At 47.8% G+C, this 22,652-nt stretch overlaps 1 protein-coding gene across 1 annotated transcript in view; it reads right to left on the bottom strand.

Annotated features, from left to right (window-relative positions):
* Window positions 1-22,652, bottom strand: part of CSMD2 (CUB and Sushi multiple domains 2) — a 513,762-nt gene that overhangs the window by 181,334 nt on the left and 309,776 nt on the right. The window contains 6 exon segments of the mRNA XM_057305507.1: window positions 3,779-3,895; window positions 4,117-4,305; window positions 5,029-5,216; window positions 6,235-6,373; window positions 17,172-17,366; window positions 21,327-21,653. Coding sequence (XP_057161490.1) covers window positions 3,779-3,895; window positions 4,117-4,305; window positions 5,029-5,216; window positions 6,235-6,373; window positions 17,172-17,366; window positions 21,327-21,653 — 1,155 coding nt within the window.

Genomic DNA, 22,652 nt, shown 5'->3' on the forward strand with positions numbered 1-22,652 from the left:
GAGGGGAACCCAACTCACACCCAGGGCTGGGGAGAAGGGGTCGGGAAGGCTCATTAGAGGAGTTCAGAAGATGAAGAGCTGGCCACACAAGAGGGAGTGTGGAGACGGTGCAGGGGGAGACAGTGTTCCAGAGAGAATAACAGCATCCCAACGCACAAAGCTCTAGAGAACAATGAAAGCCTGGGAAGTTCTGGGAACTGAGAGAGCTTCAACGAGCTAGAACTTAGTGTTTACAGGGCTCAGAAGGAGGCTGAGAAAGGTGAGCAAGGGCTATAGGCTCATGCCAGCTATTTTACAATTTCGAGCTCTACGCTAAAGGTCTGGTGAAGCCTTTAAATGGTTCTAGGGAATTAAGGGGGACACGTATTTCATGTGCACTGGGTGTTATACGCAAGTAACGAATCATGGAACTTTACATCGAAAACTAGGGATGTACTGTATGGTGACTAACATAATATAATAAAAAAAAAATGGTTCTAGGGAAGAAGTGACCTGGTCATACATCAGTGACCCCATGTTGATTCTCTGCCTGGAACACCTTTCGTCCTGGCTAATTCTTGTTCATCCTTGAAGACTGGCCTAAATTTCAACTTCAGGACACCTACCTAACCAAGCCCTAGACGGGTCTCCAGATGTTTGCCACCTCTACCTGTTCTTGGCCATGGTACGTTAGATGGTCTATCTCTACCACTAGACTAGAAACTTCCTGAAGGCAGGCAACGCTAGAGTGGCTTGTGTCAGTGGGTTTTCCTAGCACCTAGGGTAAGTGCAAGTATAAAATAAGCATTTGGTAAATATTTAATTGCATTGTTCTAGACAAAGACACACATAGAAAGGCATAGAGAAACATACTCCCCTATGATTACAGATGGCAGACAGAAAGAAAATCATGACTACTGGGGGTCGTTCCTCTAAGGATCATGAGGGGCTGCCTTTCTCGCCCTTGTGATGCCACAGAGGAGTTTCTGGCTCCTGCAATGGCCAACTCTGGCCCAGACTTGGTGGAAACAGCTCTGCAGGATGAACAAGGATGCTGCCCTGATTCCTCCTCTCCTCAGAAACGACACTGTGCAGAGAAGGGGACAACTGGGCCTCACCCTGACTGCCTGGAGAGTCCTAGCTTCCCAAGAAGCTCCACGCCATTTTATCCCAGTTAGTTCAGGCCTCTTAAAGGCAAGAGTGAAAGCACTTAAGCACATGGGGGGAGACTTCAAGTGACTTTTCTTTCAAATTTTCTTTTTTTACACAAATAGTATCGTTTACATGTAATATATGTTTATTGCTCAAAACTAGAAAAAAGTGAGAAGATAAAAATAAGACATCTTGGGGTATATCTTTTCAGACAGTTTTCTACGTACATATCCTTGTTTATTTTTTATAAACTGAATATGTTCTTTTGGGAAACATCTCTTTTGACTTCACAACATATTGCAACTACCCCTGTACATCTTTATTGTTTTTTATTTTTTAAAAGATTCTATTATTTATTTTAGAGAGACGGAGAGAGAGAGCAAGGGAGAGGGGCAGAGGTAGGGAAAGAATCTTAAGCAGACTCATGCTCAGCCGGGAGCCCAACATGGGGCTTGATTCCATGACCCTGAGCTCATGACCTGAGCCGAAATCAAGAGTTGGTTGCTTAACTGACGAAGCCACCCAGGCACCCTTACCCCTGTAGGTCTTTAAATATTCGCTCACATTACGCCTTTCAGTAGCTGCACAGTGCTGCATTATATGCAGGCATTATGTGTTTATTTAACATTTCCTGATTGATAGATATTTGAGTAGCTAACTCATCTTCCAATTAATAAAGTGTTTTAGGAAGCATCCTTACAGCTGAATCTTGATGTACAGTTGTACTTATTTTTTTCAGATAAATTCCCAGGAGTGGAACTGCTGGGTCCAAAGGCATGTATATTTTGAAGGCTTTTGGTTCACATCACAGAACCATCATCCAGAGAGTTTCAACCACTTCATACAATGTCAGCGTTGAAGAAGAGTATTTGTGTCTTCACACTGTCTCCCACACTGTTATGATTTTGTCTGCTGACTTGAAAAAAATGATATTTCATTACTGGTTGAATTTGCATTTCTTTAATTATGAGTGGGGTCAATGTCCTTCCATTTCTATTTCCTCTATTATGAAGTGTTTATAGCTTTGCTCATTTTACAGGCCTAGAGACCAGGTATATTTTTCTTAAAGATTTTTAAGAGCTCTTCATGCATCAGGTTGGTAATCTTTCGTTGCTTATACATGTTGAAAAGACTTCTGTCCACTTACTATCTGAAATTTTTATGGCTTTTTTTACATAAATCCATTCAAAGTTTTATTTAATCAAATCTTACAGTTTTTCCCTTTATGGATTCTGCTTTTAGTATTACTCTTTATAGTACATCCCCAACTGAGGTTAGATTTTCCTGTTCTTCTAGTACTGGAATTTATGTGGTTAAATATATGAGGTCTGTTTGGTTCTTTTCTTTTTTCTCCCAAGTGTTTAAGTCTACTGTTTAAAAACCATTTATTAAATAATCCATCCTCTCTTCAGTGGATTGGAAATGACACTCTAATTATACACTACAAACTGTCTCTCTCACACACATACACGAGTGTGCACGTGTGTGCACGTGTACACTCTCTCTCTGTCTCTCATCCCACACACACACAGAGGACTCCACTTCTGGGCCTTTGTACGCCTGCACTGGTTTGTGTGTCCACTCCAATACTCATACCACATTGTTAAAATTATTTTAGCCAATAATATTTTACTATCTAGAAGAGTTACTCTTTCTTTCAAAATTTTTTCTTGGCTTTTCTACATGTTAATTCTCCTGGATCACAGGTTCTTATCAAGGGCATGCATCAGATTTACTAGGGAAGTGTTCTAAAATCAAAGATGCCTGTTTTCCACCTCCAACGTGCAGAATCAAAACCTCTACAGTGCAGTCTGAGCAGTAACGCATTTGCTACAGCCTGGAGGGGTTGAGAACCATGACCCTGGATGAACTTCAGAATAAGCTTCTGAGGACAGAAGCCATAATGTGCTTGGCTACTGGTTATTCCCAGTCCCAGAGTCTGCTCGTGGGTGGTATTATTCAATTAATATTTGTTGAATCAAAGACTATATTATTTCCTGTTTATTTCTAACCAGCACCCTTACTTTGAACTTGGATATCTGAAGATTATTCTTGTTAGGGAAGTTGAGGTAACAGTCCAGCCTGGTGAGGAATATGAAAACATGGCCTCTGAGGAACAACTGAGCTATGTAAGAAGAGGCTTATGGGACCAGTGTCTGAAGGGTGAACGAGGAGAGGGGGCAGATGGATCCTATGTTTGTCCAGGACACAGAACAAGGAAAAAACTTTCAGGAACACCTAACAGCCTATTAGGAGGGGTCAGATCTATCAAAAAATGACAGCAGGTGTCCATTTGCTGAATGGGTTGGTCACCTTCCCACTGCTGGGGTGTTTAGGCAGAAGGTGTGGTGCCATCTTGTGGGGAGCGATTAGAGAAGATTCCTGCATTATGTAGGGTTTGACAGCTGGTAATCTCTATGATCTCTTCCAGCTTGAAGATTTTCGATTCTTAAAAATATTTATGGAATGTATTCTGTAATTCAAAGAGATGGGAAGCTTCCGGGAGTTTTCCTATTGACGAGAAAATTTCAGACTAAGCCCTGAGGTCACTACATAAGGAGATCCCCACTGAGGCCACCTTGACCTGAGGAACATGGGGCCCTGACCATGTCATATCCCAATACTTGTTCCAGGCCTAACCACTCACCCTTGCCATGGGATGTTTCAATAATCCAGGTGCAGTTCAAGTTGTTGGGGTAGAAGTCAGGAAACCCTGGTGACAAGATGGTCCCACTGGAGCCTTGAATGAAGCCACCACAGAGTGCTATGGGAGTAAAGACAATGGTGAAAGACTGGAGTGGCCCAGAATGCCCCCCAACCCCATACTCCCGGCCCCAGCCAATCCTCCTGGGAGTCTGGGAACCATCTCTTTCCAAGCCTCAACCCTCACTGAGGTGGGCGAGTCCGTGCCCCTTCTAGGTCCTGGTCTTCCACAGCAGGAACCGCATCCACTACCCCAGCCCCCTCTAACGGGGCGTGTCTCACCTTCACAGCTGGGCAGGGCCCGGCTCCACTGGAAGTTTGGTTCACACTCCAGGGGCTCCCCATCACTTAACGTGTAGCCTGAGTCACAGCTGAAGGTCACTAGAGCACCCACGTAGAAGTCATTCCCATGGCGCTGCCCATTTACGGGGATCCCTGGATCCAGACAGTGGTCCGACTGCAGGGTTATAGCTGGAAAAGAGAGCCCACATCTGGAACAGACAGCTGACTGTCACCATAGAAGGACCCCCACTGGCTCACAAAGGGAGGGCGGAGAGAACCCTGATTTACAGAAAGCCGAAGGTGTCATTCACCCATGTATCAAGTGTGGCTGTTGATATCTGCTGAGAGGGTATTTGAAGACCTGTCTGCCAGAGAAAACAAGCTGATTATAGTATTCGTCCATCCATCCATTCATTCAACTAACATAAGTGGAGCCTTCACTGTGGCTTAGACACCACACTAAGTCTTAGGGATACAGACATGAGGAGGAACGTGGGGTGTCCTCATGGCGCTCTCAACCATCACTTCTACACTGGTCTACCAAGAATGGAAGGGTTGAGGCACCAGAGGCTGATGCAGAAGGTGATGGGGGGAGTGAGGGTGAGCAGGAGATGCCACCACGTTTCAACCTCAGGATCCTCCAACACTCTGCCCCCAGAGCGCCCGGCCGGGCGGTGCCCCATCACCTGCAGGCAGAAGAGGCCTCGCGGTGGGCAGGTCATCAGCTTTCACTGTTTCCAAAGGCTCCCCTCTGAGCTCCTGTGGGCTCTGACAGATGCTGAGAGTAGGGGAGTGCCCCCCAGGAGCGCAGCCTAACTGAGGAGGCCACGGGGATGGGGCCGAGTTGGGGGCCCGCTGCTGCAACAGTCTGGGTCCTTGCACCCTGCCATCTGACTCCCTGCCAAGACTCACTCTCATAGCGGAGCTGGAAGCCAATGTCCGAGTGACTCTTGTCGGTGGAGAAGAGGAGGTAGAGGTAGTTGCTGGTGCTGATGAGGAACTGGGGGACCTGGGTCCCATGGTAAACCCCGATCAAGGGTGCTGAGTATGTCCGTCCATCTCGAACTTCCAGAGTATCATAGTTGACCTCAGTTTTAAATCTGCCAAAGATAGGAACGTAGATTTCTAGAGAAACCTGAGGCTTATTAATTTGCAAATGACAAAAGGCCCTGCCTGACCCAGGGCTTCAGAACAACCAATTCTGGCAGGCTGGGACACTTTCACACAATTTGCACACATTCGCTAGTGATAGGGAAGGGCCTTCTCCACATTTAGCCCCTCCCCCTCCTTCCACGGATGGGCACTCTCTCAGTCCTCCCTGTGGCCTGGGCCAACACTCATCTTAAGACTTAGAGGCACAATGACTAGCCTCATGGGGGGTCAGAATGTTCTAGGCCAGAATTCAGTAAACTATAGCCCAGGGCCAAATCTGTTCTATAGCGGTTTTTGTATGGCTTAAGAGCTAAGAATGGTTTTTAACATTTATAAGGGGTATGTTTTTAAAGAGCAAAAAATATGCAACAGATAACCACAAGTGGCCTACAAAACCTAAAATATTTACTATCGGACTCTCACGGAAAAGTTTGAGCAGCACTATTCTAGGCCATGGATGCTTTATCTGGAAGAAGTTTCTGTTCATATCTGGGTGGCTCCTTTCCCCACCCAAGAGGCACACCTGGGGTGGGAGCGGGAAATGTGGCATATGAGCAGGATTTGGGTCAGAGGTCAGGAAGACTGCCTTCCTATCCTGCAAATTTCAGAGTTATGCTCCTCAGATGCTAATGCTGCTTCAACATCTGATGGTGTCTATCTGCCCACTCTCTGACACTGGGGGTGGGGGGGACAGAAGGGCTCAGACATCCCAAGTGATACCCCAGCCTTCTGCTCACTCCTCCAGTCATAAACAACACAAGTCCCACTACTGAGGTGAAACCAAGGCCGAGGGCAAAGCCAGTGTGGCCTGTCCCCACCCAGGGCAATTTGCTCCAGTGTTCTCTGACTTTGCTGACATTTCAGCAAACGTGCTGGTCCTCCCCCATCAACCCCAGGTTCCCTCCCACACCGTCCCTAAGAAATTCGCCCTGCCTCTGCTCCCTCCAAGGCTGTGGTTGCAGTCACCTGTCGAAGGTGATTTTGATGGGGTAGCCTGGCTGGGCTTCAATCACCCAGGCACAGCTGAGGGCATCCTTGTAGAAGCCAGGCCAGCCCGGAGATAGGATGGTGCCACTGGGTGAAGTCAGATGACCACCGCAGGGAGCTGGGGGACAGAAAGAAGAGAAGTAGCCTTCTTGGGGGAGGGGGTGAGGAACAAAAGAACAAACAAATAAAAACTCTCTCTAGAAAATGTATCTGCCAACAAGTATTGTTTTTGTTTTTATGGAAAATTACATAAACTATATAAACCGTGAGTTCTATTGGGACCTTTATAGACATGCCCAGTTACATCATTTGGACTTTTATTAAAGGCCAGAGGGGAGAAATAAAAATAATCCTTTAAACAAAGTCCTCTGTCATTCTAGAAGGGCTGAAGTACAGCTAATATTTGGGTCGCACTGGTTTTTCCTTTGTTCCTCGTGCAACCATCAGCCATGTGGCAAAAGCAGGGGATCACTCCTCACACCTGGAGCCAGGTCTGGTACTGCACAGTGGGCAGACCCCGAAGCTCAGCTTGGAGCGCCGGCCAACCTGCTCCACTGTAAGCTCCCTGGGGGCAGGGACCTTGTTAATGGTCTTATGCAATTCGGAGTCCCCAGCATTCAGCCTAGAGCTTGGCACACAGTTATCCCTCTGTGCCAGAAATCAGTCATTATTGCTTGAATGAATACATGAATGGATGGAAGGGTGAATGAATGTGGTTCAAGGCAGGTGACTCCACAAGATACTGGGTGGTGCAGACATGCCTCTGATCCTGCCCCGCATGCCCCCTCAGTCCCTCCGTCTCTCTTTGCCCATCCCCCAGCTTCCCATTCCCACCCGCATCCTTCCCTCACCACCGCCTCTTCCTGCAGCCTGACCCTTGGCCCTTGTGGCACTCATCAGAGTGAGTCCAGTCCTCCTCCTTCCCGCAGGTGGTTGGATTTCGTGGCCCACCCCTTTCAAGTTATGCTAGGCCACGTGACCGCTTTGACCAATCACACGAGAGCAGAAGTGGCGCGCGTCCGGCCCACAGGGACACTTGTGAAGCTGGTGCCCGATCTGCAGTTTTCTGCCTCAGCAACTGTGAGAGCAAGTGTCACGATGGAAGTCCCCTCGGGCTGGGCCTTTAAGTGACCCCGATGACCAGTGCTAAACAGGCAGCCCAGGGAGTCTGTGTGCACTATCAACTCCTGTTTTTAAGCCACTGAGATTCGAGGCTTGTTTGTTAATACAGTCTGACCTCGCCCACCCGACCTCTCTCCAGGACCGATGAGAAGGATGCCGGTAACCACCACCACCCATGCTGCGGGCACTGTCACCACCACTGCCACTCACGGGCTCACAGGGACAGTCATGCTCACTCTTCACAGAACACAAATCCTGCCAGGGTGGCGCTATTATTCTCCCTGTTTTACAGCTAAGACAGGTTTATGGAGGTGCGGCAACGAGGCCTGTGTTTGCTACTGATAGAGCCTGGACTCGGACAGAGGAAGACACCATAAACCCAGAGATCCTAAACTAAGCAGCCTTCCGGTTTTCAAAGAACCCCTGTGTCCTTTGGAATCCCTTACTATGGAGCTATCATCAGAAGCCGAAAATGCCCTGAGCAAGACCAGGAAGGAAATAAAGAGCTGCCGGGCACTTCCGTCTGTAGTTTTTTGCATGTTTCTCTAGGTAATCAGTTTCATAAAACATAGTCAAATACACTGCACCTTTCCTCTCTCAATTCTACGAACTTCTTAGAAAGACTGAAAATACTTGTCAACGTTCTTTTTAAAAAAGATTTATTTATTTGTTTTGGAGAGAGAGAGTAGTGGGGAGGCAGAGGGGGAGTCAGAGAGTCTTAAGCAGACTCCTTGCTGAGTGCAGAGCCTGACACTGGGCTCAGCCTCACGGTCCTGAGATATGAGCTGAGCCGAAATAAGAGCTGGAGGCTCAACTGACTGAGCCACCCAGACACTCCGATTGTCAAGCATTCTTAATAGATTGTTGCATTAGGAAGTTTAATTAACCTGAGACAAGAACAGTAATACTAGTTGTAGTAGTAGAGACTCATCCCAATGATTTACCTTGCTACTTTATGTGTATTATCTCATTTAAAGGCACACAACATTTATGCAGTTGTTATGCCCATTTTACGGATGAGAAAGCTAAGGCTAAGTAGGCTAAGAGAGCTGGGATTTCACTTTAAGACCTCTGTCTCCAAATCCCCCTGTGGCTTATAATGGTAAAACAGCCACAACGGGCAGCAATGAGCTCACTGGGATTGAGAGTTTACTGCTAACGAGGATTATCTTTGTGACAACTGCAACACGAAAAGACAGATACTATTGTTATCCTCATTTTATAGGTGGGGATTATCACCCCTTCTCAGCAAGCTGAGGCATGGAGAAATTAAGTAATAACACAGCATCTATATCAAACATTGAGAGAGTAAATTGCACGTGTGTGTTGTCACTTCCTGGGTAACCCCCGTTTTCAAGACCCATCCCTGCATCTCACCGAACCTGCTAATGCATTCCTCTCTCTGATGGACACGTGAGACCCTGGAGGCGTGTGTTTGTGGGGGGCTACTGCTCGGTGCCGGGGTCCCCATGCACGCACTGAGGCTCCGCAGAAGCAGAAACTCTCTCTTGGCTTTAATTCAGCACAGACCCAGCCTCTTGGGTTGTCAACTGTGATCTCCTCACTTACTTACCAGAAAGCTGTAGATGACACGGTCACTTTCTGTCTAGGCTGCCCTCCGTTCAGTGTACAAATAACAACAGAACCCTAGCTAAAATCTCCAGACAGGGAAACCCAAATCCTGCCTCTGGTCACCACTTCGTTTTTCTCTGCTGTATTATTTTATTGCGTAAGCTGGTTCATCTCTTCTCCTGCTCATGTGCTGCTCAAATGACCTATGTATTCAGTCCTTCACACTCTCTGGTTCATCTTCACATGCAAGGATGACAGTTGTCAGGCAGAGAGGAGTAGGGAAGGGTCCTAAATGCAATGTCTCCTTAACATTTGAAGAAATGCTCAACCTCATTCTAATGAAATATATATATATTAAAACTGCAATGAGAAAATATTTCTCCTCCATCACATAGACAAAATCCAAGTTCAAGGACACATGAGGCTCAGGGAAAGCAGGTGTTCTAGTACCTCGCTGGGGGACATGCAAAATGGCACAATTCCTGTGACGGGAAATTGGGTAACGTACAGCAAAATTCCTATGCATTCACTCTCTGATCCAGCAATTCTGCTTCTAGAACTCGATCCCAAAGATATTCTTGCAAATCTATGAAAAGACATATATATGTACAAGGCTATACAAAGCGGCATGATTTATAGTAGCAGAAGAATGGAATGAGCCCAAACGTTCAGCAATAGGGAGCTGCCTGAATGAACTGGAGTAATCAACAAGATGGACGATGCAGCTATCAACAAGAGTGGGGAATATTCTATACAATGTCATGGAGTGGTTCCCAGAATATGTTAGTAAGCGAATAAACAGCAAGGCAGAGAGGTAAAAAATAATCGTATGATGCCATTTACTGGAGAGGGGTGGGAGACACACACACATATTAACTCATATTAACAACTGATGGAAGAGTGAGACCCAAACTCAAGACTATCCATGGAAAGAAGGAGGGAACAGGGTAGAGAGGCAAGGGATAAAAGCTAGTCTTTCTCAGAATGTATCCTCTTTTAGAGGTTTAAGTTTGGAATGATGTAAATATTTTTGACAACTAAAAAGAAAGATTTAAATTTGATAGGCAGTTTCTCAGCACTCAAAAGCAGAGGGAAATACATGAATACAGTACTGTATCAGTTGGTGGTCTAACCACACATGAAGAAGCTCGCAGAAGAGATTTTAAAACACAGCCATCCCTGGTAGGATCTAGGAACGAGAGGAATCCAAAGTAAAACAACTTCAACCATTTTCAGTAATCACACTGATGTTGGGAGTGACCGTATCATTCTGAGTCTTGAGTATGCAGCAGGGAATGGGAAATTATGTTGGTGTTGCAGGGAACTGGAATTTTCAGCAGGCATGAAAGCAGGTAGAGATACGACATCAAGGAAGTAAAAAAGAAAGTATTCTTACATCTGAAATGAAATGAACCCATTATGCATTTTATCTTTAAAAAATGATTCTTTAGCTCTGTTCATTGAAAAGCCTTAGAGACAAGGGCCAACTCAACAGGAATAATTACCCCCGGTGCCCAGATTCTCAATATCATTTTCCACCAAAAAGGGAACGAGGGCTCCTTGGAGAAACGGCTGATTCCAGGTCAGGGCCGGAAAATGCTCAAAATGAGGTTGGGCCACTTTCAAAGGGTTCCCACTGGCCAATGGGACAATTGGGAGTGTTGGTTAGTGATAACTGCAATGGATTTAAATACATAAAATATGTTTAAATCCACTGAACTGTAATGATATTTAAAAACATTCAACTTTAGAAGATGTCAGGGAATCAACTCATTGAATAAGAACTGGTAAATAAAGGAAAATAATTAAGTTTTCCTCTGCCTTTCCTTCTTGAACTATACCTTAGGGTAACCCAATAGTTGATGAGGGCGAGTTTTCTTTAAGCATTCCAGCTTATAAAGGAAGATGAGATGATAGCATGTGGGCATTTTGCAATCCCATCGATGGCTCCTAACATCCTCAAATGAGAGACAACCAGACATTATGTGTCTCTGATGGCGGCACAGAGCCCTGCCTGTAAAATATTCCGGTCGAAAAATGGAACCCAAATCTGATTAGGTTTTTAGAACTTACTGCCAATTAAAGGAAATATAAGAGAGAGGGGATCATGTTAAACAGCCTCCCAGGGACATGACGGCCAAAAATTCAGAGTGCAGGAGACACCTCAGAATAAATGACCTGGCTTTTTCCACAAAAAATTGCAAGGGGTGGGCGTAGAGGCCCACAGATTAAATGAGCTGATACATATGTGCTGCCTGTAACACGTGACCCTAAGCAGGATTCTGATTTTTAAGAAATATCTTTAAAATAAAGTGTTAAACAATCATGGAAATTTGATTAAGTAATTATTACTTTTTTTTTAGGATGATAGTATTGCTGTTATGTTATAAAGAGTTCTTTTTATCTGTTAGAAATACACACTAAAATACTGTGGGTGGACTATTTTGCCTGAAATTTGCTTCCCAATAATCCTAGAGTGGGGCAGTGGCAGGGGCAACAGGTAGGGCATGAATGCAACAGAACAGGCCATGAGTTTGTAACTGGTGAAGCTGGGCGGTGGGCACCCAGGTGTATTATTCTGTTTGAAATTTTCCACTCAAAATGTGGGGCAGAAAAAGGAAACACGCACACTCCCACTCATACCTACTCACGCTCACACTCACACACACAACGAAAGAAAAGAGGAAGAGGTTTCCTGCCTCGAATAGGGACAAGCTCAGAAGTAAGAGAAATGAGGGACCCTGTGCCTACCCGGTGCCTGGCACACAGCAGGTGCTCAATAAATACTTAGTCAAAGGAATGATATACTGGTTGAAGCGTAGAAGACTAGGTATTATGACTGAATTGTGTCCCCCCAAATTCATAGGTTGAAGCTTTAGCCCCAATACAACTGTTTGGAACTAGAGTTCCTAAAGAGGTAGTAATGAAGGTTAAATAAGATCATTAGGATGTGGCCCTAATCCAGCAGGACCGGTGTCCTTTTAAGAAGAGACACCAGGGATGTGCGTGCACACAGAGAAAAGGCCACATGCGGAAACAGCGAGGAGGTGGCCATCTGCAAGCCAAGGAAAATGCGGCTTCAGGAGAAACCAAACCTGCTGGTGCCTTGACCTTGGACTTCCAGCTTCCAGAATGGAGAGAAAGCAAATTTCTATTGTTCAAGTCGCCCAGTCTGCGGTATTTCGTTATGATGGCACGAGATGACTAACACACCGGGCTTCTGGTGAGGGGCTGCTGTCCCCCATGACAGATGGCCCATCTCTCCTGACCTCTGATGTAACATTGTGCCAGGCCAGGAGCAACTGGGAACAGTGACGGACACAAGACTACGGGCCTCACAGGTGCCGGACACCAATTTACGTGCGCTTTTTCTTTTCCTGTATGTTCACCTTCACAGCAACCTGGAAGGTGGGGACTGGTATTAGCCTCATTTCAGAGTGGCGGAAACAGGAGCGGAGAGGTTAGCTAACTGGTCCAGAAACACACAGCTAGGAAGCGGCAGAGCCAGGATTTAAACCCGGGCGGGTGGGCTCCAGAGCCTGTGTTGCTAGCCACTATGGGTGGATGTGGGAATACCCGCCCTGACTACCACCTTTAGAGGGGTTTTAGGGACGAGGCCTCCAGTGTGAATGACCAGAAGTAGTGAAAGCCTCTTCCCGTGACCTGCTACACCACCGTTGTGTGGCAGCATGAAAGGAGAGTGAACTTTGGAGTCAGACAGACCTCATTTGGTGATTCAAAGTGGTGGCCTGGAATTAGAGTACTTGGACTGGAATCCTGACTCTCCATTCATTTAGCTGTGTGACCTTGGGCAAGTTACATAACTACTCTGTGCTTCAGTTTTCTCATCTGTGAAATGAGGACAATAACAGTACTTACCTCCTAGGGTTGTCATGAGGATTCAATAGGACAACGTAAGCAAAGAACTCGGCCTTGTATTTAACACAGAGTAAATGCTTAACTGTTACCAGCTGCGGGATCTCAGGCAGGTCAATCCACCTCGCTGGTCTGCAGCTTTTTCATGGTTAGAGCACAGTAACACCTTTCTCACGAGAGTGGCCAGATTCAATGAGATAATGTTAGAAACTCAGTAACTACCCTTACTTCTTCCTTGGAGGCCTAAATGAGCTACAACTATCACTTGGATTCCTCTTGCGGGAAATGGGGAGAACTGGCCTTCTATCTTTTTTATAGGACTTTTTAATTTTCTGATTATAAAAGTAACACATCTGGTATACATACAGAGAAAAACAATGTGGATGTGTGTACACCAAACAGTCAAACCATTTTCCTCTAGGGAGTGGGATGGGGAAATGAGAATTTTCACTTTGAACTTTATCTCACTTACGTATTGCTTAAATTTTTTACAACCACCAACTATTACTGTAAAAATGAGAATACACACTCACAGTAGATAATTTATCTTTTTTCCCCCCTGTGTATTTCTTATATAAGCATATATTTTTTTAAACCCAGTTTGAGATTCGTTGTCTTCTAGTAGGGGTTTAATTACCTTTACTGTCATAACTGATATGTTTGTCTTACTGCTGTCATTTTGTTTTATGCTGTCAATTTCTGATGCTTCCATGTGGTGTCCTGTCTTCTCTGTTTCTTGCAATAGGCAGTATGTTTCCTTTTGTTTTAATTTTCTACTGGGATAGGAAAAGTAGAAACTTGCTTTTTATCCTACTTGTGGATACTCCAAAGTATTTCATAAACAGGTTTGAAATTATATTCTCTGTAGTGAAATAATTCCAGAAAAATACAGAAACGGTGTAGCCAAGAGTCTGGGTTTGAATTCTGGCTCCACTACTGACAAGCTGGGAGGCCCCTGGGTGAGTGACTTAACCTCTCTGAGCCCCAGTGGGGACCACAACTACACCTACTTCCTACCTGGTGTGAGGCTGAAATGAAGGGACACCTGTAAATTACTTATCCCAGTGCGGTATGGTTACTTGGTTCTTCCTGAAAAAAGACAAGGAAGAGGTGAATGGGGGAGAGGGACAATAGGCACGCCTGTGTAGATGCCTTCACTGCCTGGAAGGCTTTTTAAAGATATTTCTGACTTTAAACATATGGATCCCCTATGTCCTCTGTTCCCTAGATAAGGGGTCAACAAACTGCAGCCCGGGGGCCAAACCCAGCCCATCCACTTAAGTGCTGTCTATGGCCGTGTTCACATAACGGTGCCAGAGTTGAGTAGAGACCCATATGGCCCACGAAGCTGAAGGTACCTCTGAGCTGGCCCTTTAAGAAAAAGTTTGCCGACCTGCGCCTTAGAGCACCCACATGATCATCCTTCTTTCTAAATTTAGGAGAAGATGCCATTTTCTCCCTTGCCCCATTATAGCCTCTCAAAAGCTAAGTGGCTCTTAGCATATATTAAAAGATTTTTTAAAAGACCATTAGCTTTTGCATTTAATTGTCCACAAGGTGGGGATACTTAATCAAAAACAAAACTAGAAAAAATGGAAAAGACAAAAGATGCTGATTACAAAGCAGTGTTCTCCCGTGGCTGGGATGCAGGGGAAAGAAGCCATGAGGGGCCGGATCCCCCACTCTGCCCCTTTGATATGCTGCTCTCCAGGTCCCTGAAAACCAGTTTGGCAGCAAATGCCCACCCCTCTGAGGAAAGTGAGCAGGCTCTCCCCTGTGCCAAGTTCACGGTCTCTCTGATGGGCTTCTCCCTACGCCTGATTGCCTGCTGTCCTTCAACCTCAGCGTTCCCCATCCTCCCGAGGGAATGGATGGGATAGTTTTAATTACAAAATTAGGACTTTGCCCATGAAACAGTGAGTCTAATTCTCTCATGCACTCATACGTGGTCTCGAGTATCTCAGTGCACTGGTGGAACTAGGGTCTAGGAGCACCCGATTCAGGAGGGCGGCCATGCCAAGAAGGGGGGTCTGTAGTTACTGAGCCCTGGTGCCTCCTCAGGGGGCTCAGCTCCACTGGGACTGAGCCCCCACAGGCTCGGGGGCACTGGGAGCCTGGGCTTCTGCCCCCCAGGACAATCTTGGTGGGCAGACAGGACCAAAGGTCAGGGAACTGATAAAGGAAAATGAAATGGTGGTGGGACCAAGCGTCCAACAGCACGGTTCAGTGGTGCTCCCCAAAGAACAAAAGGAATTAAGAGAAGGGAGAGATCCGGTGAGCGAGAGACAGCTAGGAAGATGTCTTGGATGAGATGGTCCAAGACAAGGACAACCAAAGAAGTCAGGAGAGAGAATGAGGGAGAATGAGGGGCAGCCTGAAGGAAAAAGTGGACAGTCCTCCAGACCCTGGGCTCTGCGTGGTGGCTTTGCAGGGTCATGTGCTTCACCGTCAAACCACTCCATCACACACGCAGGATCACCCCACTGTTGCCAGCGATGGAGTGATTTCACCTACTAGTTCCATGGCTGAGAATGTCATTTCCAAAAAAGCTCACCGCACTGGGGAAAATGGCTGTGAGGTTGTGTGGACCTCATTGTGGGAACGTGGAGGGCAGAAAATAGTCCATTCATGGCACAATTGGGGCAGGAGCCTGGAAGGATGGAAGAGCATCACTTGATCCCCCGAAGTGGAGTGAGACTCATCTGACTGGTCCCATGAAGAAATGGTTAAAATCGGGTTAAAATAACGCTCATGGCCAACACTTATTGATGGCCGTCTCTCTGCCGACACGGCTCCAGGGGCAGTGCATGCCCACAATGACGCCGTGAGGAGGCTGCTGTTATTAATCACACTTTATAGATGGGGCAAGTGAGGCACAAAGGGCCAGGTCATTTGCCCAGGGTGACTCAGATAGGAAATTTCAGGCTGGAGGCGAAGGGCAGTCTGGTGGGAGTCTGGCTCCGGAGGCCATTAGGGAGAGACTAACCTAGTTAAAAGGTCTTTCCTTCATTCATCCATTCAGTAATTCATCAACCAGTATCGGCTGAGCATCTAAGTGTCTAACAATTTGCCGGTCGTGTGGACACGAGGCCAACGAAGATCTCCTAACCTCATGGAGCTTACAACCCAGCTGCAGCACAGCAAACCGTCTTGAGAACTTCCTTTATGCCAGGAACTGCCCTTTATAATGTACCTCGTTCTTATCCCCCCCTTCTATTCTCAGCTGGAAAAAACAGAGGCTCAGAGGGAAAAGGTAACTTGCCAGGATTCCAGCCTATGCCCCATGGACCTGAAAGCCCACCTTAACCCCAGACCCACTGCCACATGCACTGAGCGGTCAGCAGTCTCTCCTCTCCCCTCCCCCACCTGTCAGCTCTGGGGCAGTGCTTGCTTGAATGCTCCCCTTTTATTCTCCTGCCCTTCCCACCTGCTGGCCAGGGTGCTCAGATTTGGGTTTGGGGATTGAGTATAGAGAGAGGTCATTAGGTCTTCACCTCTGTCCATCATGTGAAATGAGAGGAAGCAGCTTTCTGGCTCCCCAAAGTAGAGAACAGCAGCCCCTGCCCCCGTGTCCACCGTCACTGCCTCCAAGGGTCTGCTGGGGTGCTCACTTTTGTCCATTACTCACGAATTATACTGAGGGCCTGTTCTGTGGCAGGCTCCGTGCTTGGCATACAGATGTGACATGATTCCTGCCCTCAGGAAGCTTCACCTGTGTTATAAATGCCTGCAGTTTGGGGGAACAGATGGCCGGTCTCTAAAGCTAGTCACGACCTACTCTGTGTGGGCAGGCAGGACCAAGGAGATGCCATAATAACCCCGTGCTTGCTTCAAGCTGTGTTTCTTCTTCTGGTCTGCCTTCAGTCTCCTGAAGATGGACCGCAAGGAGAGGGAGGCACAGCCTTTAACAGGAGCAGAAGAGCCAAGGTGGGGGGATGTCCCAGGGAACCAGGGAAAATGAGCACATGGAGAAGAGAGTGCCAGGGAGCCTGAAAGACTTCAAACTCCATGGCACTGCCAATGCTCTGGGCTCATGGAGCTCCCCTGGGCAGGAGCTGGAAGCAGGGCTCCTAACGGCTGTGATACTGAGAGAGCTCTCAGTTGAAAGAAGAGGTGTTTTTGATGCCTGACTGTCTAAAACCAGCGTTTCTCCAGTTTAATCTCTGGTTACAATTCGAATTTCTATGTGAGGGCATCCTATAGAGCTCCTACCATCCCAGTGTGAGGGTGAGAGGGTGGCCTGGGTCCTGGGAGAAGAGGAAGGACGATGCAGACTTATGCCGCTCGGCCCCCTCTGCATCCTCTCTGGCCGACAGCCCCGGCTCCCAGCTCTGGCAGGCACGTACCTTCACACCGCAGCACGGCGCTGTTCCAGACCACGCTGCCCTCCTTCAGGATGCAGGTGATGGTCTCCGAGCCCTGAGTCCCGAGGAAGCCTTCATCACAGAGGAAGGAGATGGAGCTTCCCAGCTGGAGGCTGTCACCGAACCGTTTGCCATTCACTGGAACGCCGGGATCTGGGCACTCGTTGTGTCGGAAGGCTGTGTGGATGGGGGTCAAGGACGGGATTAGGCAGAGCTGGCGTGCAGATGGACCCCCCACCAAGAGAAAATAAGCTTCATTATGATAGGCAATCCTAGACCCCCATCACTTCCACAAGAACCCACCATGCTGGAGACAGAGCCAGATACCCCAGAACCAGTGAGCCACAGTGGGCAGAAAGCAGGTGATTGTTAAACCCGATCTCCTGCCTTCCTAAGCACCTAATCCAATTTCATCCTAATGAACATAGATAGCTCAGGCAGTGGACTAAGTATTTCTCATGTCAGCTCATTTACATCATAGAACGATTCCATGAGGTAGACATGATTACCCTGGGTTACAAATGAGGAAACTGAGGCTCAACACGGCCTGGGAGCAGAGCTACCTCCTCCTGTCACATCCATTCCACACTTCCCTAACTTCAGAGAGTTACGGGATCATTTATGTTGCAGATGAGCTGGACTCCAGGTCCTGTGACACTAATAGACACTAAGCATCATAAAGTAGGTGCCCTGGACTCAACCCTGTCTGAAGCCATTTCCTTCATTTCCTTGTGTATTGTCAGGCTGCCTCGCTCCAGCCAGGCAACTGATAATGTGGCAGGAACGGGGCAGAGGAAAGAGAGCACTTGCGGGTTTAACTGAGCTTTGCCTCTGTTAGTTACACGGCTCTGGGCAACTTACGTAATCTTGCTGAGCCTCTGTTTCCTGACCTACAAAATGGAGACTGTACTTCCCTGGCAGGGTCATTTTGGGATAGAAATAAAAGGAAAGTTGGTATGAATTTGAAAGTGGAGAATGTTTGGGATGGCGCCTGACAGATGGTAAGTACTCCCTGAGTATGAGTCCGCTGCCTTCTTCCCATTCCCACTCTGTTTCCACGGAGCACGTTCCCAGCCTGCCTCCATCAGGGGTGCCACAGCTCTGGAGCTCAAGTCTCTGAGCCACACCCTATCTGGATCCCTGCTGTTGTGAGCACCGTGCTTTCCAGGAGACCAGGCTCCCTGGCTGTGCGGGCACGTGCCACTTTAAATTAAGAACTCAATTTGCAAGCTTCTGAAATTCACTAGTGATGGAAACACTTGCACAACCAGAAACAGCACGGCCCCAGAGGCTGCTGGATCTTGCTGGAGGCAAGAGGCCTGCAAACCTGGGGATCCTTCCTACCAAAGGCGAGCTGTGGGAGCATCTGCTGTGGAGATGATGGCGATGATCCCTGGCAGAGCCTCAGCGGATGCTCCAACACTCTTCCTGCTGAAATGCAAAGCCCAGGTCAGCCCAGACTTTAGGCTCCCCGCCTTCCTTCATGAGGAACGATGACTATGAGGGTGCCTTGACATTTAGAAAGATGCCCTAGGAAGAAGAGTGGTGCTGGGGGCCCAGAAGTCCAGACACGTATCTCTTCAAAATCCGATCAGACACACACACACACACACACACACACACACACACACACACACAGGATATGAAGCCACTTCCAAAGTCAGGGTGCAAAAGCTCTAAGTGAAGGATTTAAATACTGCATGGTTCTACCTGTGCGCCTTTTCAAACCTCAGTTTCCTGGCATGTGGAAGGGGTAGACAGAGCTTAGCTACTGACGTTTCCACCAAGCAGCCAGCTGTGGTGACCACAGAGGTACTCACGTGGCAGGTGCTCTGGGGACAGCAGCTGCCATCACCATTGTTTCAAATGCCCCATGTGGAGGATGGATTAGCTTTACTCTAAGGAGCACTAGGGGTGAAAGTGGGATCACTGATCCTTGTTGCAGGGACGCTGGCTTCAAGTCAGCATGAGGGGAAGCCCCCAGTGCTCTCTTGCTATGGAGAAGCTGTCTGGGAGGTGAGCTCCCCACGCTGGGCAGATTCAAGCTCAGCCGAGATGACCACCAGCTGCCTGTGACTGAGGAGCTCTATGTCCCAGCTCCCAGACACTTGTCCGGGACTACTGCTGCACCAGCTACACCAGAATCACCTCCGAAGCCTGTGAAAATGTAGATTACAGGGCCTCATCCCCTTAGGGATTCTGATTTAGCAACAGAGCCCAAATTAAAAACAATTATGTCTACTTATCCACCCAACTATCTCTATAAATGCACAGAGAAATATCTGATGTCTGCAATAGTGTTCGGCAAAGGCTGATAAGAATCTTTGCCGGCTGGGGGGATTCTGGGGTGGTAATTAGTACTTCTTCTTTGACCTGCCTTGTTTGTTGAGTATGTATGTGTTGAACGTGTATCATTTTTATGGTGGTGGTGAAGCCTTGGAGAGGAATGGTTGGTAACAGCCAGATCCTCACTTAGGTCAGGTCCCCACCTTTTGCCTCCCCTCTTCCCTCCCCACCAAGGACTCAGCACTTGCTGCTTTTTGGGAAATGCGCACCTCCTAGCCGTGGTTTTTGGTTTTGCTAGGAGACTCAGTAGCCTGTTTTGTGCCAGGTTCCCCATTGATGTCCACACCTACACTGAACCCTCAGAGTTCCCAGCCCTCACCAATCCTAGAAGGTGGGCTCCCTGGTATACCTCTTACCTCTCATCTTCCTACTCCCACCAGGGGGAAAAAAGGTCATTAGTCACTTATGGATCTTTCTGTTCAATACACACTTACTGATCCTTACCAGGTCCAGACTCCGTGCCCGGCAGAAGGGATAAGATAAGCATACATCCCCCACCTTTCCAGAGCTCACGATCCATGGTAAAGCAAGAATGGGATAGATCTGCTAGAAGCTAGAGCAGCAGTGCTAGACTGGGAAGATTAGGGAAGATGGAGCTGGGTTCTGCTTCCTCCTGCCTGTGGATGGTGGGGACACGTACGCCCTGGAAGAGGCATGCCCTGAGAAGACAAATGGTTTCTAGCAAGCTCGATGCCCTGAAGAAGGTGCTGAAGGGAATGCTGGGTGAGGGCTTTAGCTTGGGTGGTTCCTTGAAATCTGAGGTCCCCAGTGGCCCTAGCTCAACTAGATATCAGGGATAGGTGGGACAAGGAAGCAAGACCTCTATGCCAAGGGAGTGGGGTGGGGGCCGGGAGAAGACCATTTCTATCAAAAAGTACCAGACGATGTGAGCGTTTGCGTGCATGGAGTGAAGCAGGAACTGGGGGCCTGCATTTCACAAGCAGCGCCTGGAAGAGGATGTGGTGAATGGCTCAGGCAGGCCCAACTTCAGCCCCATTTGACTATTTGCCGTTGGCTAAGCTCACTGGGTCTGCAGCTTATTATGACCTGATAAGCACTTCTTGCTACCTTTGGCAGCTTGCTATTTCTGGTCTCCAAGCTCTGGCCTTCCTCCCCTGCCTCACGATAGCCCCAGGAGACATAGAAATGAAAAGAATTACCACTTAGCTTCCGGCTGCTTCTACAGAAAGGGCCCAGGGTTGAAACTGGAGGTGACAGCTTTTGGACTGTGGCCCTGAGAGGGGTGATGAGGAAGTGCCCCAGTAACAAGGCTAATAAGTCTCAGATCCAAGCAGAAACACTGCTCCAGACCTTTGCTTCCGATTCAACTGCAGGGGTGGGAACTGGGCAAAGTGAAGTGTGAGCCCCACAGGGAATACCTGAAGCCAACAGTAAGCAGGTGTTCAAGGACTGGGGAGGAGGGAGGAGCACACTGAGAAGGATGGGCAACAATGAGGGGATGGCACAGGCTTGCTCTCCCTTGGGCCCTTCCTGGTTCTCACTGGGCCTTCTGGGGAAATGAGGCCCCAGGTTCCTCTTATATTACATATCACCCCCATAGGAAAGAAACCCTCAAAAGAGAGCAGCTCCACAGAAAAGAGCACCCTGACCAGCAGCCAGCACTTTCTACTTTTCTGGTCATGCTGGAGCCCCGTGCCGGGGCACTGCAGCCCCTCGAAGCCCTTGGAACTGGCCCACCCACATCAATGCTCCTCCATGGGGGCACCCTCCACCATGCTCAGAGGCCAACACTCTGAGGGATGGTCCGCCGGAGACAGAGTGGGGACTCACTGGTAAAGGTGATGTTGAAGCCCCTCTTCCCTGTGGAGTGGTCAGTCTGGAACTCGAGACGGGCCACGTGGCCACTGCTTGTGATGGAGGAGGGGAGCTGGTTTCCTGAGAAGGTGCCCAGGACCGGGGCCTCAGCCGTGGCCCCATCCTTGATGACCAGGAAGTCAAACTGAGGCTCCACATCGATGTCATTGAAAGCCAGGTGGATGCGGCTCTCGGGCCGGGCCAGGATGAGCCAGACGCAGTGGAGGTGGTTGCCGTAGTCCTCTGGGTAGTTGGGCGACAGGACGACCCCAGAGGGGCTGGTGAAGTTGAAGAAGCAGGAAACTGCAAGAGAAGAGCCGTGGAGGTCAGTGTGCGTCCCAGTATTCTGCCTGGGCTACTGGGGGCTGGCACGGGGAGCATTTCCTTAGCCTGAAGAGCAATGGAAAGAAACATAACACAGGGTTGGGCCAGACTGGCTGGCCTCTGAGCTCTAGGAGGGAGACATGCTGGGTTCCATGCTGGGCATGGTGCTGGGAAGGGCCCCTCCGGCAAACTACAGACATGGCGGAGTTGGTCCTCTTAGCTGCTGCTGATCCCCTGGGTGGTAACCAGGGTCAGGGCATGCCAAGTCCATTTCTCCTCTTTAAACATTATGATAGGTATGCCCTGGGGATTTGGGCAGCCTCAAAGCTATATAACTACGCTAAGGAGGTGCTGGGTAAACACTGTCTTTCAGAGACCAAAGCTTTGGAAGAACCATGGGGGAGGGGTGATGGTGCCTTGTCCCTGTGCCCCATCCATTTCCTGTTCTCTCTCCTACATTATCCTCAGGACACACTCTTCTGGAATTCCTTATTTTAAACTCTTGTCACGCCAGTGACTGACAGACCCTGGAACAAGGCTGAGGCAAGGGAAGTGCTATAAATGGAAAAACAAACAAATATGCAAACACGAAACCAAAATTAAGAGGGAAAATAATAGAATGAAATAAATTGCAACAAATATGCCAAAGGGTGAATATCAATATTAAATTAGAGCTTTTATAATTGCATAAGAACATCACCAAGATGAGCAAGGAGTATGCTCACAGGATTCATCGGAAAGAAAAGAAGAGTTAATATGAAAACACAGTCCATTTCACTAGTAAAAAAAAAAAAAAAAGAAAGAAAAAATACACAGCCCAATATTGTTGAGGCTTCATGAAAACTCATATGTACTTATTGCCAGTTGCAGAGTAAAGTTGATATAATCCTTTTGGAAGGGAGTATATGAATTCTTATCAACAGCCACAAAACTATTCAAATATTCTGACTCAGTAATCTCTAGAAATTAATTCAAAAG

This window comes from Ursus arctos, unplaced genomic scaffold, assembly GCF_023065955.2.
Source record: "Ursus arctos isolate Adak ecotype North America unplaced genomic scaffold, UrsArc2.0 scaffold_32, whole genome shotgun sequence".
In the NCBI taxonomy this organism is placed as follows: domain Eukaryota; kingdom Metazoa; phylum Chordata; class Mammalia; order Carnivora; family Ursidae; genus Ursus; species Ursus arctos.